Raw genomic sequence first — 17,720 nt, 5'->3', positions numbered from 1 at the left:
TAACAATTTCACCGGGAGACTATGCTCCAATTCAGACACTAAGTAAGTGCATTGAACAAATCAATGACTGGATGTGTCAGAACCTTCTCCAATTAAACAAAGATAAAACTGAGGTAATGGTTTTTGGAGCCAAGGCAGAACGTATAAAAGTGAGCGCTGAGCTTCAGTCTGCAATGTTCAAAACAACAGATAAAGCCAGAAATCTAGGTGTAGTCATGGACTCTGACCTGAGTTTCAACAGTCACATTAAAACAGTTACTAAATCAGCCAACTATCACCTAAAGAACATATCTAGGATTAAAAGACTAATGTCACAGCAGGATCTGGAAAAACGTGTCCATGCTTTTATCTTCAGTAGACTGGACTACTGCAATGGTGTCTTCACAGGTGTCACTAAAAAATCTATTAGGAAGCTGCAGCTGATTCAGAACGCCGCTGCTCGAGTCCTCACTAACACTAAGAAAGTGGATCACATCACTCCTGTTCTGAAGTCTTTACACTGGCTTCCTGTGTGTCAAAGAATAGATTTCAAAATACTGCTGCTGGTTTATAAAGCTTTGAATGGTTTAGGCCAAAAATACATTTCTGACCTCCTGCTAAATGATGAACCATCCAGATCTCTCAGGTCTTCAGGGACTGGTCAGCTTTCTGTCCCCAGAGTCAGAACTAAACATGGTAAAGCAGCGTTCAGTTATTATGCTCCAAACATCTGGAACAAACTCCCAGAAACCTGCAGGTCCGCTGCAACTCTGACTACTTTGAAATCCAGCAAGAAGACTTTTCTTTTTGTCGCTGCTTTTAATTGAACTATTCATATCTTAGACTGCACTGTAACTTTTATCCATGTATTTTTTCTTTTAATGTTTATTTTATTAGCTTTTCTTTTTAATGACTGATTTTAAATGCCATTTTCTTAATGTCTTTCGTTTTTTGTAAAGCACTTTGAATTGCCTTGTGTTGAAAAGTGCTATATAAATAAACTTGCCTTGCCTATAGATGCGAGTCAGCTGATTTAAATTTGAATCGCGTCTTTTCGTTCTCTAAGACAGTATTTGATGTTCTGTTTGCTTGTCATATATTCTGTGTAGATTTAAGAACACCTGAAGACGTATGTTAAGATGATGGCATTGTCGTGACAGTGTATGATATTAGCTTCTTCACTGAAAGCACCAGATGGATGGTGAGGTCATCATCATGAGACGTGACTGCTAAACAGCTGTGATGGAGGACACAGGAGAGGAGTGTCTCTACTATGGAATGATGGAGGTTATTTTCAGTGTTTTGTCTAATCCTACTCCGACCTCTCGCTACTGTGGCCGTCAGAGACACATAAGTCATATGGCATCTTAAATCAGTTGGCCATAGCACGTTAGTTGTTAGCCTGCTCCTCATTCCTCGCTGTCTTCAATACAATTCAATTCAATTCAATTCAAAACCTTTATTTATCCAGGTCAAATCCCATTGAGATCAATGATCTCTTTTTCAAGGAGACCTGCAGATCTTGGTATCTTGTTTTCTGCCTTACTCATGTATTAGTCTTCATTAATGATGATGACACAAAACATGGCGTTTTAATTTAAAAGGACGGCAGTGGCTCAGTCTGTAGGGACTTGGCTTGGGAACCGAAGGACTGCAGGTTCAAGTCCTGATCTGTTAAAAAAGTCCAGTTCACAATCTGGGCACTGCAGAGATGTCCTTGACCAAGGCACCAAACCGAAAACACTGGCAGCTTGGGTTGCTCTGTGACATCTCCATAACAGAAATATTGTGTTAGTATGTGTATATATGCATTCACACCTAATGTGTATAGGTCCTGTGCATGTGTATGTCTGGAAAAACTGTATATAATATAAGGAGTCTTAAGGGATAAGGGTATGGTTAAGGGATAAGGATAAGGATAAGGGATCACTCTATAGCAGGGGTCGGCAACAGGCGGACAACGGTCCGGATCCGGACCCAGACCTATACGGACCCGGACCTATAATCAATACATTAATAGGGGATTTCAATTTTGACGGGGCGATTCTATTTTAACCGCCACCGACAGGGGGCGAAAGAGACGAGTGAGCGATACAGGGAGAGAAACACAGAAGAAGAGACGAGTGAGCGATACAGGGAGAGAAACACAGAAGAAGAGACCAGTGAGCGATACAGGGAGAGAAACACAGAAGAAGAGATGAGAGCGCGGCAGAGAGAAGCGGAGAGGAAAGTGAGTGAAGAGAATAATTAGCGATACAGGGAGAGAAGCGGAGAGTGAACAGGCGTGTTGGCGGCAGACAGGGAGAGACAAATAACATGGCGCTCTCCAAGAAGAGGAAAGTGGACAGTGAGAACAGAGCTTTGAACCCTGAGTGGACTCGTTCATGTTCATCCTGCCCACTGGGAGCACAGAGCCAGTGTGTCTCATCTGTTCAGAGACCGTGGCGCTCATTCAAAGTGCCAAAACGCCACTATGAGACAAATCACAAAGTGTTTGACCAAACATTCCCTCTCAACTCAGAACTGAGCTCACAAAAAATAAGCAGTCTCAGAGTCAGAGCCCAATATGATCAGTCGACAAGGATCAAAATGAAAATTAAATATGGTTCCAGGGCAGGCTAACCGAGGCTAACCAATGAGCTAACCGAGGCTAACCAATGAGCACCTGCATGTGTGTGAGAATGGCCCTGACACCATTTCAGCCCAGATCTAAACTCCTGGCAGGACAAGCTCCAGCTCAATTCTCACACTGAATAAAACAAGTGAGTGAGGGACTGCAATATAAGAGGGAAAGAAAGAGAAACTTTAAAACTGTTCAATTGTTATGATGTGTAAAGACTGATGTTGTTCTATAATCGTCTGAAACTGTTAAGTCATGATGTGAAACGGTTAACAAAGAAAAAGGGACTCAAGCTGCTGCTACACTTTATTTTATTTATCTAAAAGTAAGCACTTTTAAGATGCACATATTTTCAAAAGCTATTTTATTTATTTTCTCTATTTATTTGTAAATGCAGCCCGAGAGGAACATTACACATATCCACAGTATTTACTGTATATCTGTATAGTTCAATGTTCATTGACAATAAATATTGTTGTTTTTGAATTGTACTTTCTTGATTTGATTGGCAGTCAGTTGTTGATTACATGCAGACGTTGATAAAGCTGCAGCTACTTCAATATATATATCACACTAATTCATGAAGCAACTTAGACATGTTGATGTTCCGGACCTTTGCATGGGGACATTGTCTCTACCTGGACCTCGTTGAATTTGAGTTGAAGACCCCTGCTCTATAGGATATGAAAATACTATTGTGGTGTGTTTAGGCATTGGGAAAGACCTTGTGTAGGTGATACATCTAACAAGTTAATAAAATATAACAAAGACACAGAGTACCATGATAAGAATAGATGAACATGAGTCAAATATTCTCTCTGTTGTGGTTTGTAAATCCCACTAGGCTTGACCACCAACCGCATGCTGTACTGTAGTAAATGGACTGCATGTGCAAATGGAGGATTCAAATTAAATTGTCTTTAATTGTTACACATTCACACAACACCGCACATATAGGGAACATGTCATCTCTGTCATACATCCCTGACCTAGGAGCAGTGGGCAGCTACTATAAAGTGCCAGGGAGCAGTGTGGGGGGGCTTGTTCAAGGGCATCTTGGCAGTACCCGAGAGGCAAGCTGGCACCTGTCAAGATACCAGTCCACACTCTAGTTCCATCAAGTCCCTACGTACTAAAGCTTAGCTAAGGATAGAGAGTTGTGAGGAGACGAGATTATGTTTTGAAGCAGATTGGCATTGGCAGAGGTCGACCTCCTAATTTACATGATAGTCATAAAAACAAGGAAGCAATGAGCTACAAGCACGTATACAATTTTAGATCGTGTTAGCATAACTGCCTCACTATGGTTACGCTGGGTGTCCCGCAATATGAAAATGAGTCCTCTTATGTGTTCTGAATACATTTTTGTTTTAGTGAAACAGATGATTGTGATTTTCTAATATTTTCTAGTATCCCCGCCCAAAGCACACATATACACGGCGTTGGTCACAGGTAACAGTTCCAAACCTGCACCGACACCTGGACATCAAATCATTTATAATTCCTGGATTCATATTGCATCCAGTTTAACAACCGGAGAAACCCAATACAGCATTGCTAACATTCAAACACCCACTGGACTCAGTCATCGCTGAGTCCATTATGCTGCCTTTTCATTTCCTCCAAGTGTGGAGCTGTGAGACTCGGAGCTGCTGCCACAGCCTGCGCTCCTGCACAGACGGGCAGCAGGCCGGCCATGGCCCGTCAATAAGGCATTGTGTGTGTTGTTTAGCGAGGAGCCCACAGCTCAGGACCGATGCACACTGTGACCTTTGTGGCCTGTTGGATGGAACACTGAATGTGTTCCCTGAGCTGTTTGCGCATCATCTGCCCAATAGAGACCTCTGTCGTCTCGCGCTGTGTAGGCCTGTTGTTAGACCTTCAAAGGCCACAAAGACCTGAGGATATTTATTGCAAGTGTGTCCTCTGCAGTTCACACAAATATGATGGCAGTTCTCTATCAAATGTGTTTATAGGACAAATGCTGCTACAACATTGATCTACTTTTTGAATTGTGTTAATCACATATAAATGTGATACATATTTACAAAGCATAGTTATATTGTGTTATATATGTATATATATATGTTATTGTGACAGGTAAACGACACAATAGAGCAATTCAAATTTTTAAAAAGTAATGATCAATACCAAAAAGATCAGCACTTGCCAGTCTGCTGTCCGTCCTTGCTCCAGGCTCAGCCACCCGAGCGTTCTGCTCAGTATCTTAACTGCTGCTAGGCCTGCTCTCTTCCGTACAGAGATCTCAGAGCTGGTTCCTGGGACTTGCTGGAGCCACCCTCCCAGTATGGGTGTGACCGCCATGAGGGCTCCAATCACCACTGGAACCACTGTTGCTTCCCCTTCCACCTTCTCGAGCTCCTCTCTGAGCGCTCCCTATTTCCCAAGCTTCTTGTGTTCCTTGTTGTGATGGTGCTGTTCTTTGGGATTGCTACGTTTATCTCAACTGCCTTCTTCTGCACAATGTCTGGCTGCACAATGTCTGGCTGCTTAGCAAACAGCCACATTATCAGTCTGGATCTGGAAGTCCCACAGGACCTTAGCTTTGTCATTCTCAGCCACCTCTAGATGTTGACCTTGGGGCTTCCAGCCATTACAGGGCCCAGATGTTCCTGTAGACTCATGGTCATGGCGTTCTATGTCTGCGGCACTTGATTGCATGGTACCCCCTGCTGTACTACCCCGCCTCCGTGGATCTGCAGCTCAGTGCCTGTTCTCCTTCGGCCATGATTAGTGCCTCTGTGCTATTGTTCAGACCAGCCTTTTTCAGCCAGTGCTAAGATGTGTCGATATCAGCCGCTCCTTCTGTCTGTCGGCGGTAGATGCCATGCAGGGGCCCGACCTTCCTTGATGGTCCCTCCTCTCCCTCTGCCTCCTTATCGGTGTGTGCAGCCTGCCATTCACTAAGCATGTCGTCACTTGCAGCGATCTGACAGGTGTTCTCCTGGATTGTTGTTGTTTCCTCCAGGATAGTTGCCCTGAGGTTCCCTAGTCCTCAACCACCCTCTGTCCTCTTAGTGCATAGTGTCAGGGAGCTGCACCACATGAACCCTCCATGCATTGTGAGGAGCCTGTTCTGATATCAGTGGCTTCTATCTCTTTCTTTGGTCAGTTTAATATACCAGCAGTATGTGTTGATGGCTCGGAACTTTGTCTTCCAACACAGCTGACTCTTCAAGAGCTGCCTTACGGCCCGTCTACACTACAGGCATCGAAAAATGCTTTCAACGCTTCGCCCATTCATTTGAATGGGGTGACGTAGAAGATTTTTAAACTTCGCCGAACTGCATTGTGGGATGGCTTTGCAAGCATCGCGAGCATCTATCGGCATCAGCCAATCAAATCCCGCGTATGCAAATCTGACAGTACAAGTGCTAGGCAATCAAACCGCGTGTATGCTGGGAGAGAGTACGCAGGTCAGTTCCTCATATTCAAAAAAATGGAGCAGTAGTGAATCACCCGGTGCTGTATGATCAGTCTCTGTTCATCTACCGGGATACAGACCGGAGGAGCCAGGCATGGAGGGAGGGGGCAGAGACAGTGGGTGAAACTGGTAGGTTTTCGCCTGTTTGGGGAGTTTATATCCAGTTTACTTCGTTTTAACATTGCTATTGCTTTGTATGCCGCGGGCGGGCGGGAGATTCCTGATTGGTTGTTGGTCGCCTTGGGCGCGAGAAATCGCCAAGCCTCAGACACGCACAGCTTCAAGATGTTTTGATGCCTGTAGTGTAGACCGGCCGTTACTCTGTGTAGGTACTCTGTGGCTACCTTCATTGTGGCCTCAACATGGTTTCCATTTGGGACCCCAAGGTATTTGCAGCTGTCCTGCACATCCACAATAACAGAGTGTCTTGAAGGTATATGGCACACTTGATTGTAACTTGTGCAATTGGCTTTGACTTGGCTTCTAGAGTTGTCTTCCACAGTCCCGCTGATTTGTGTTGATCATAGGAAACCAGGTTCCCAAGTATGATGCATTTCGTCGTAGGCTTTCTTGTAGTTGATCCAGGGAGTGCAAAATGAGTTCGTCTGGTCCTACTGCCTGGTGTTCGGTTCCCCTTGAGTCTTTGTCATTTCCTTCCTGGGTCCTCTTTCATTGTCAAACCTCCCTGTAGTTCTGATGGAGGGGTGACTTCCCTCCATGATGCCTTGATCTTAGCTTTCAGCCTCCTTCTATGTGAGGATATGGCTCCTGATGGCCTATTCCGTTCATCTTGGCTGAAGAGCATTTACCACTTTCAGGACCTAATGATTCACAGGGCTATTTAGGTTCGTACTGGGTCGTTTCTTTACCCCCAAAAACGATACGCTGATTTACAGACGTATCTTTCCCGATGTAAGTCAATTGGAAAAAGTATGTATGTGCCCAGTGACGTCCTGTGACTGACACGGAAGTTGTAGAACCACTGTTTGGCCACCATGAAAACTGCCTGGATCCCTTTCTGGGGGCTTGAGCTAAAGTGGCTTGGCTCCTGAGTGTACATAGACCCAGATCATACAGAGAGCTTCAGCATCCAATTGTTCTGGCCTTCTCTGCTGCCTAGTCTGAGACAGGTGGGAGCCAGGTGTCAACAATCCATTCAACTCTGCAATAAAACTCCAACCCCAACCTGACTGAGTCTCTAGCTTTATTATTTAACCTCCCTGTTTATTCTGCTGGAATGCCAAACACGTTCAACTTAGGCCACATACAGTAAAGATAGAGAGTCAATCTGCATCCCCATAGACCTCCGTGATGAGAAATGGTGAATAGATTATTCTGAAAACATCAGTTCTCTTTGTCACTATGGTCGGGGAAGTGAACAGGTGGGAGTCTGGGGACCCCAATGTCACAGTATGAGAAGCACATGTGTATGTAATGACATTGATGACAGCTGCATGCCACTTGTGAGCGCCTGCTTCAGAACACGCTGGCTGACTGGAATAGCTTGCCCTGCGTCCACATCCTCATCTGATGTGACAGGCACCTCGTTGGATGCAAAGAAGTACAGAGCAGCTGGGATCTATGCTCTGCCTCTCAGAAGCCGGCGGGCAAGCTGTAGATGCAGTTCAAACACAGAGCGTCCTTAGTTCCATGGCATACATACTGGAAAACAAAAACCCTTGTTATTCTTTACTTGTATTTCTAACTCGCTACGTTTCTAACAGGGACAATGGAAGCTCAAAATATGAGAGCAGAGGATGTTATGGGCGAGCACACATTCTATATTCTTCTTCTGTAGTAAGTAGTGATCACAAACAGCTGCTTTCCTTCCATTGGTGGATGTCTTGCTCCTGTCTGCTGTTCTCCTTTGGTGTCCTGGTTTGCTTTGTTTGCATCTCACATGCTTGTTTCAGTGTCAGCAGCATCACGGATGATGAGTGTGTTGGACATACTCAGTGCGCCTTCCCTCTGCGGGGACTATAAGAAGAGGAGAGTGTAACGAGCAGGACATTGGAATACGTTGGATCACTGGGTACTGCTTAGTCGCCTTTCTTAATAATAATAATAATTCCTTGCATTTATTATAGTGCTTTTCCAGTGCTCAAAGCGCTTTACAGATACACATTACACATATACATGTTTTTTATATACATGCAATGGTCACTGTGGACAATACCCACAGGAGCAAGTTCAGGTGAAGTGTCTTGCCCAAGGACACACCGGCTTTTTACCTCACTAAAATGTCCCTTACTCTCTTTGTTGGGTAACGATGAAAGATAAGCTGTCCAGACAGGAGGACAGCCTGTCCCCTGACCACGGAGCAGACAGGAGGACAGCGTGTCTCCTGACCACGCAGCAGACAGGCTCAGCTGCAGTCTGCTGCTGAGTAATGAGAGCAGAGAGCAGCCCCGCCTCCCTCCAAACATCCACAGAGCACTGTTTGCTCAACAGATGAGGAACATAAATCTCCTGTCCTCTCCTTCTCTCTCCGGCCCAATGTCACTCTGCTCTCCGTCTCCTTCACCCACCCTGGAATATAAACCAGCACCTCCATACCTATCCTCTGTACCCCCCCCCCCCCTCTGTCTGTGCATACCTGCAGATGTGAGACAGGTCATCCATCACTGCACAGCTCAGTGTGATGATGGTGCAGACAGCGTCTCACCCTGAGACATGTGAAAAAAGACATTTCATTAAAGTCAATGTTTCATGTTTTAGTGTGATATGGTGAAATAACAGTGCCTTCATACCCTGCCGTTACCAACTGAGCCAATCGGTAAGAGCCTTCCATTGGACAATTACTGCAGTGAATAATGTGTTATAGCTGGCAACACGTTGTTCACCCCAGCTGGTGTGCTGAATAGCATCTCACTTCCTAACAAATCAATAGGTTTGATCAGTCATGCGCCCCCGACCCATTGCCCCCTGCGGCACCCCCATTGCCCCCTGCGGCACCCCCATTGTCCCCACTGCCTGGAAATGGCCCTGTCACCTCTCCCACCTCTACTCAGCTCCCGGCCATCAGCTCACAGTCACCTCTCACATCAGCCCCTGTTTCTCCCCCCCCCCCACCGGTTGACGACACCTTGTCCCTCACAACCAACCAGGTGAGGGGGTGGATCACCACCTCACCTCCTGGATCCTGGACTACCTCACCAACCGCCCACAGTACGTGAGGACCGGGGAGTGTCAATCAGACACCATCATCAGTACGGGGGCCCCCCAGGGGACGGTTCTGGACCGTTTCTCTTCACCCTCTACACTGCTACCTGTCACCTGCAGAAGTTCTCTGACGACTCTGCCCTCGTCGGCCTCATCACCAACGAGGAGGACAGGGAGCTGACGCAGGACCTCCCCCTCTGGTGCCAGAGAAACCCCCTGCAGCTCAACGCAGGGAAGACCAGGGAGCTGGTGGTGGACTTCAGACGGCCCCCCCCACACCAGTGAACATCCAGGGAGCGGACATTGAGATTGTGGAATCGTACAAATACCTGGGTGTTCATCTGAACAGTAAACTGGACTGGACTGATCATTCTGCTGCTCTGCACACGAAGGGACAGAGCAGACTCTTTCTGCTGAGGACACTGAGGTCCTTCGGGTGCAGGGGCACTCCTTCAGACATTGGATGACTCTGTTGTGGCATCAGACATGTTCTATGGTGTGGCCTGCTGGGGCAGCAGCATCTTGGCTGCTGACAGGAAGAGACTGAACAGACTGGAATGGAAGACCAGCTCTGTCCTGGGGGTCCTCCGGACACTGTGGAGGTGGTGGGAGACAGGAGAAAGGCAGCCAAGCTGTCCTCCCTGCTGAACAACGTGTCCCCCTCCTCCAGGACACCCTGTCCTCACTGTGCAGCACCTTTAGTGACATATTTCTGCAACCGCGGTGTCTCACGGAGAGATGCCGCAGGTCCTTCCTTCCTGCAGCGGTCAGACTGTACAACCAGCACAGCCCCCCCCACACACACCAACACAGACTATAGCCAGGGCTGCACATACCTGGTGCGCAGGTGCTTTAAATAAAGGTAGGTTCTGTTAAAAGTATCTGTCAACTGCTTAGCTGGAAGGAGCTTCAGTGAGCACTTGAAGCAGCAGAAGGTGTGCTGATCCGGTGGGGCGTCAGGGCAGCATGGGATCAGACCCCCATGGTGAATGCTAACCGAAGGTCTGTGTTCCTATTGCCTTACATTGGGAAAGAGAGCGCTTACTGAAATCATTCAGGCCTACAAGCTGGTTTTATTCAAGTTATTCTGGGTCCTCCATTTATGTTGCACAGCTGAGACCGGAGGAGACCGAGCTGAGAGGAGGGGGCTTAATGAAAACAAGCTGTATCCAGTACTGAAATGATAGCTACACAGTGCTCTTCAAATAGCATATTTATAAGGTCACATAAAGTCAACCTGCTGATTTTAAATTAAAGTCAATATCTAACATTACTATAAAAGAGACACTGATAATTAATCAGCTCACACATCTCTCTGTAGGGCTCACTTGGTTCTGTAGATGTGAGTCCCAGGGAGAGTCTCCAATCAGTAAGTCTGACACACTGGGGTCTGCAGATAAGTTTATCTATAATCAAAGCAATTATGGAGCAGTGAAGGTCACATTCACCCCGGAGGATCCACATGCTGTATTACTGCTGAGGAATCACTCAAACATCGACATCAAGGATTCCTTCAGAGCTGTCCAAAAAGATCCAGCATGTCTCAAGCTCCTGTGTATGTCTAAAAGGGACAGCGGCTCCCACTGAGGACATGTCCTCTGTCTTCATTCTGTGAGGGAGACTTATTTGAATGGCAAAATGTATGGAGGTCATGAACTGTATAGAATGGGAACGCAGGAGAAACTGAATAATTCATTTCTTAACTTGTCGGAAAAATCTAATCAAGAAGTCTCACGCTGAGAGGAGGAGTAAACAGCTCCTCAGCGTGAGGCTGCACCCCCCATCAGCTTCAGGTGCTGTGGATTCCACTGGGCGTCAGGGGGATGCTGTGTGAATGGTATTTATCTGCTCAAGCATTTATTTTTATTCAATAAAAATACTGAAAAAACTATTATATTTAACACCATTTTAAGTTAAATTCTTAAAAACTGAATGACATGATGATTGTAGTACTAATGTGAACAGCGCAAGGTGAATGAGGTGTTATAGCTTCAGGGGTGAAATGATCCTCTGGACAGTGTTGCTGTTATCAGTGTTGCTAAGGAGACAAAGGAAGTCCTATCCCCCACAAACGGCCTTATCCCCCACAGCTGCTTGCTGTTCGGTTATTCAGAGGATATTACCAACTGCACACAACAGTGGCTTAATGACCTTCTCTGAACAAAGAGCTGGAGGCGATGTGTAAAAGCAGCCACGGCCACCCACTCTTCATCTGGGAGGCAGCAGCTCCGTTATAGGCAGCACAATGTCGCCACCTTGAGATCAGACTGTCAGTCTGATCTCAGTCAGTCTGGACTTGCTCATAATAAGCCGAGTGCATTCCATTTCCTTTATTCATGTTGTCTCCTGTACCAGGCGCAGGGTTTATACACTGAACAAAAATATAAACGCAACACTTTTTGTTTTTGCTCCCATTTTTCATGAGATGAACTCAAAGATCTAACACATTTTCTATATACACAAAATAACCATGAGCACTTCTCCTTTGCCGAGATAATCCATCCCACCTCACAGGTGTGGCATTTCAAGATGCTGATTAGACAGCATGATTATTGCACAGGTGTGCCTTAGGCTGGCCACAATAAAAGGCCACTCTGAAACGTGCAGTTTTGCTTTATTGGGGGGGTCTGGGGGGGTCCGAAAACCAGGCAGTATCTGGTGTGAGGGGTAGGATTAGGGTTGGGGTAATGTTGTGAATTGAGTGGCCCATTGTGGTGGTGGGGTTATGGTATGGGCAGGCGTATGTTATGGACGACGAACACAGGCCACTCAATTCACAACATTACCCTAACCCTACCCCTACCCCTAACCCTAACCCTAACCCTAACCCTAATCCTACCCCTCACACCAGATACTGACTGGTTTTCGGACCCCCCCAGACCCCCCCAATAAAGCAAAAATGCACGTTTCAGAGTGGCCTTTTATTGTGGCCAGCCTAAGGCACACCTGTGCAATAATCATGCTGTCTAATCAGCATCTTGATATGCCACACCTGTGAGGTGGGATGGATTATCTCGGCAAAGGAGAAGTGCTCACTATCACACATTCTTTCAGATTTGTGAACAATATTTGGGAGAAATGGTTATTTTGTGTATATAGAAAATGTTTTAGATCTTTGAGTTCATCTCATGAAAAATGGGAGCAAAAACAAAAGTGTTGCGTTTATATTTGTGTTCAGTGTATATTTAATGCTAATGTTCCACTTTTTCACACATCTACAGTATCTGGTATGACAGACAAGGTTCAGTCCATACAATCAACGTGTTATCCTTATGAATTAAAGTACATTGACTAGTTCTGCTCACAGAACAGCCTGAAGAGCAATATCACAATAAGATTGCAGTGATGATGTATTTGTGTAGGCCGACCCAGAAGTTAGCATCTGAAGGGCTACCTCGCAAAAAGTAATGATTCCCAATTTGATTACAATTTATTTCAAAAAATAGGCTCTGTGGCAAAACACATTTCTGGTATTAAACATGCTTTTTCGGTCAACACATGAAGCTTAGCTCAGGTTCAATCAGGAAGACCAAGTCTGTTACACGTCATTTCAATACTCTCTCCTCTCTCAATAAGTGATCGGGGGCGTCACTCCTCAGCTATCCAATCACTTCCCCCCTTTTCCACAAGCCAATCATCGCACCCGCTAACCGCTTTAAATATGCTCTCCGTCAGCTGTCCTTTCAGGTGACAACGCGCAACCCTCCTCCACTCCTTCGCCTCCTGTCTCCTAATACAGGGCCAGCTAAAACCTTCTCCCTTCAGACCGGACCGAACCACTTACCACCACCACCAGTGTCTAGACCCCGGGGGGTTCATCGGAGCGGGGTTTCCCCTCCTGAATGATCATCCTGCAAACCGGGGCCTACTCGCCAACACCATTTCATTCATGTGATGTGTCCCAGTAATAAACATGTATGTCATACGTCACGTCTCTCCTGATTGGAATAGAAACTTCACATGTGGGGGGAACTACTGACATTTTCTATGTAGTAGAAAAAACTTGAGAATCTCTTCAGGACATTATTTCATGCTTCTAAACACAACTGTAACTGAAGCGGTAATTTCTTGGTTAAGTACTCATACTTGCACCACTCCTTAGTATGTACTGCCTAGTCACATCCATTGGGAGCTGCTGCTTAAAGGTCACATGTCATGGCCATTTCTACTGATCATAATTCATTGTTGAGGTCGACTAGAATAGATTTATACTGTGCAATGTTCCAAACTCACTACATCTCTGTATAGTATGTGTATCCCCTCTCTGTCCTAAAGGCCTCGTTGGAGCCCCTGGGCCGTGTTGGCGGGACCTCGCCACTCCGCCCTTTGAGACTCGAGGGGCGGACAGTGTGAGCTGTATTACTGGTGTGGTTTCCTGGTTGCGGCGTGGGGTCTGCGAGACAGCGAGACACGCGAAACTCAGCCTGAGCACACACGCGTGAAAAGATACGGTGAGTGTTTCTCCGCGATCCCAACTCGTCTATTAACGACGTTCAGGGAGCTCTATGCTCGATGCTAAAGGTCCCTCCACGGATTGGTCCATTTGGGTCGTCGTTACGTCACTTGGTACCAGGAAGAATCTAGAACTGTCCAACGAGGCGTTCTGGGGCAGCAGACAGGTCTCTCTGTGTTAGAGTTCGACTCGCTACAGGGTGCACTGAGGGTGTGTGACTCTGCAGACAAAGCTACAGAACATCTTTAATGTCATGTTAAGTCTAAGTGTACCTTAACAATGCACATTGCATCTACAGTGACAATGATAACAAGTCAAAAGGATCCTTCAGTAAGTACTTAGCCTCATTGTTTGGAGCTAACCGTTCATCACGGTCCGACTTCTCAACAGCACCACACACACACTTCAAACCATGCTCTAAGGAGTAGTGGGACCTTAAACCTTATGAAGACAAACACGCTGGTAAGTGTGTAGTTTAGTGACGGACCAAAACATGCTAAGTAATATAACATGTTTCAGTTTAAACCGGTTGAGTGTACGCTATATAATGTCATTCAACCTGCATGTGCGAGCACTCTGAAAGGGTTTAGATTGAAAAAGAACTATTGATACATTCCAACTAATCAGTCGTATGCTTCATCCCCTGCATCACATGCCATGGGTTGTATGAACACCCTTTTCCTGCTGCTGAACACCAAACCCCAGCCAGGTGCTTGACGGGAAGAGAACAGGAGCTGTGATTGGTCAGCATGGGCTGCTTGTGATCCAGATGCTGCAAGGGACAGCTCAGAAGGGTACGAGCTGAACAAATATGTATTCTTTCATATTCTGTCACAAAAGCATTCTTCATATATGAATGATTCTTTAGCAGATAACGGACCAGGGTCATTTGATTAGGCTGCTTTGAATACGCGTGCATGTGTCGGGCAAAGGAACTACATGTCACATGGTCTGTAGAACTGCTATAGTGCTTTGCAGAGCTGCTGGCATCGTACCATAGATGCTACGAGCTGCAGAGCAAAGTAACACCGTGGGATGTTGCTGTGTCTGTCGGCTGTCTCAATGAATCTGCACTCTGAAGCTAAGTAGCACCATGCTGCTAGCGTTCACCACCCACACGACCACATGACACGCTGCTGGATCACAGGGGCATTCAAAGTATTTCAAACATTTATTGATTTTTTTACTTTTCTTACCTTTGTAGTGCCGATCATCTTTGGGAGCAGAAAGGAGGAAAGAAAGCAGAGTTTGGTTTTACAGCTTATCTAAGAACAATCAGGACACACACATATTCTGTATCTTCAAATAGTTGAACACTGCAAAAATACAACAGAGCCAAAAGTCTCCGTCATCGCTGCCTCCTTCTGATCTTCTCTTTAGAGTGAGTGCACTGGGGAGACACTTGAACGTGCCGTACAGCGAGGCTGCTGCTGTTTAAATGACTTGTCTCGTTAAGACTGGCAGCGAGTCAAAGTAAAACACGTAAACACCAGTGAGCCTGCCTCGTGTGTGATTTCAGAAAGCTGGTAATTAGTCAATACGTTGCAAACGAAGCTTCAATGTGAGCGAGAGAGGACTCACAGCGACACACAGCTTTGGGCGTGTCCCACTTGCCCATCTTGTTGCACTGTGTTGAGTTTCTGCCCATGAGGATGAAGGAGGGCAGACAGCTGTAGTGCAGCACTGTCCCCTCCACCGGGGGCCCCAGAGGCCAAGAGGACACCCAGCCGTTCTCCAATGATGTCCACACCCGGGGACACGTCAGCACTGCAGAGAGGCACAGGGGACTTCTTTAATACCACAGGGACACGGTGTCAGTGTGGCGGTGTAATGCTGCCCTGTGGAGTGGCTCTACTGAAGAAAGAGTGCATGGTGTCAAACATGAGGAGACAGGGAGAGAAGGGGGTGAGGGAAGTGTAGCAGAAGGACATAATGAAGAGGAGTTTTAAAAAGGGAAAACTTGAACAGTGAACAAACAGAAAAACAGTCAAAGCTGGATTTATAGCAAGTTCCTCATTCAAGCGGTGTGAGGTGTGACCATGAGCCAGGAGACACCCTGCCTGGTGGCAGAGGTGGAGAGGAACTACATTGGGTTTTATATTTTATTTACTTGAGTATTTCAATTTAAAACTCCTCTGTATTTCTACTCCTCTACATCTCAAGGCTCAAGGTTCTTTATTTGTCATGCGAACATAGCTACAGTGGAGTTATGTCGATGAACATCTCGTGTCACAGGCTTCTCCAACAGTGCAACACAAAACACAGATAAACAGACACATATAGTGCAAGTGAATAGTAAATATAAGAAGAAACATAGTTTTAAAAAGTGAAATAGTGCAATAAGAGTCTATGCAAGTCATTAACAGGGTATATTGGGTAAATAGATACATCATTTCTAAGTAGCAGCCAGATGAATATGAAGGATGTTGCTTCAGCAGCCCAGGTGTTTAGCAGTCTCTGGCCTGTGGGATGAAGCTGTCCCTCAGTCTGGTGGTTTCAGTCCGGATGCTGCGGTACCGCCTGCCAGACGGCAGCAGACTGAACAGTTTGTGGCTGGGCTGATGGGGTCTTTGATCATCCTGAGGGCTTTCTTCCTGAGCCGCGGGGAGTAGAGGTCCTCCATGGAGGGCAGCTCCGTCCTGGTGATGTGCTGTGCAGCTTCACCACCCTCTGTGACGCAGCGTCCACACGGCGCCGTGCGTTGAAGCTTGCCGACGGGCGTGTCTGAAGCTCGACCAACAACCAATCACATGAATCGCCCGCCCCTGACACACAAGCACGTGGTTTGATTGGCCAGAGCTTGTACTGGCATATGATTTGATTGGCTGACGCTTCTGCCGAGGCTTCAAAGGTTGAACATTAATCAACTTTTGAAGCGAGCAACACGAGCAAAGCGAAGTGACGCTCCCACAATGCAGTTCGGCAAAGTGTGATGTCACCCCAATCAAAATGAATGGGCAAAAGCGTTGAAGCTTCAACGCACGCCGCCGTGTGGACGGGCCGTAAAGCCTCTCAAATCGTGCAAAAAAACCGTATAACTCATAAACAAATATTGAACTTGTAACGCCTCCGTATAATAAACACATGATATGCTGATATGGTATCGTGCTAATCTACAGTGTGTTCCACTTTGACAAACTGCAACGCTAAAACACATGTTTATAATAAATATAATATAATAACCATAATAATAAAATACTGAAAAGATCCATTCTGCATTTAGAGTACTTTTACTTTTGATACTTGAAGTACATTTTGATGCTAATATTTTACTTAAGTCACATTTTGTAATCAGGGCTTTTACTTTTAGTGAAGTATTTTACGACCATAGTATTTGTACTTGTACTGAAGTAAAAGATGAGTACTTCTTCCAACACTGCCTGGTGGTATCAGAATGGCCTCGATAACTCCCACTCCCCACTTGTTGTTTGGATCAGCACTCAATGTGGCGGACCCTCGACACAAACTGAGTGAAGCGTGCAGGGGGAGGGTGTAGGAGTTGGTTTGGAATTGGGCCTTCATTTCTTTAACAGACAGACAGTGACATCTTAAGGCCAGTCGGTGTAGGGTCTGTGTTTCTCTGTGTTCAGGCAGCATGCCTGCAGGCTGACTAACGTCTTACCTGCTCCACACAGAGAGCCTCGCTTTCCCCTGAAGGTGGATGGGTGTGAATGTCACACACACACACACACACACACACACACACACACACACACACACACACACAAACACACACACACACACACACACACACACACACACACACACACACACACACACACACACACACACACACACACACACACACACACACACACACACTATTTCCCAGCCCCCTCCCTTCCACTTCTTTCCATTGCCCCATTTCAACGTTTTGTTCCCACAGCTTTATTTCATGAAAGTCACAATGAAAGGGTCTTTGATGAATCATTGAAAAGGTTACAACATATTGTAGGATCTGTGCGAGGTCAAACGTATCTTATTTAGTTTAAGAACTGAAGTAACAAATGTATTATATTGTAATCCAATTTTTCCTACATTTTATTTAATATGATAATGAT

The 17,720-nt window shown here is 46.0% G+C and overlaps 1 protein-coding gene across 1 annotated transcript in view; it reads right to left on the bottom strand.

Moving 5' to 3' along the window:
* The window catches only part of gabbr1b (gamma-aminobutyric acid (GABA) B receptor, 1b), a 155,276-nt gene that overhangs the window by 123,701 nt on the left and 13,855 nt on the right, over positions 1-17,720 (bottom strand). The window contains exons 4-5 of the mRNA XM_034094381.1: positions 15,241-15,426; positions 14,856-14,873 (exon numbers count right to left, since the gene is read on the bottom strand). Coding sequence (XP_033950272.1) covers positions 14,856-14,873; positions 15,241-15,426 — 204 coding nt within the window. The remainder of the gene's footprint in view (positions 1-14,855; positions 14,874-15,240; positions 15,427-17,720) is intronic.

This window comes from Pseudochaenichthys georgianus, chromosome 11, assembly GCF_902827115.2.
Source record: "Pseudochaenichthys georgianus chromosome 11, fPseGeo1.2, whole genome shotgun sequence".
Lineage (NCBI taxonomy): Eukaryota > Metazoa > Chordata > Actinopteri > Perciformes > Channichthyidae > Pseudochaenichthys > Pseudochaenichthys georgianus.
The sequence above is the reverse complement of the archived record's forward strand: the minus strand, read 5'-3'. Positions and strand labels throughout refer to the sequence as shown.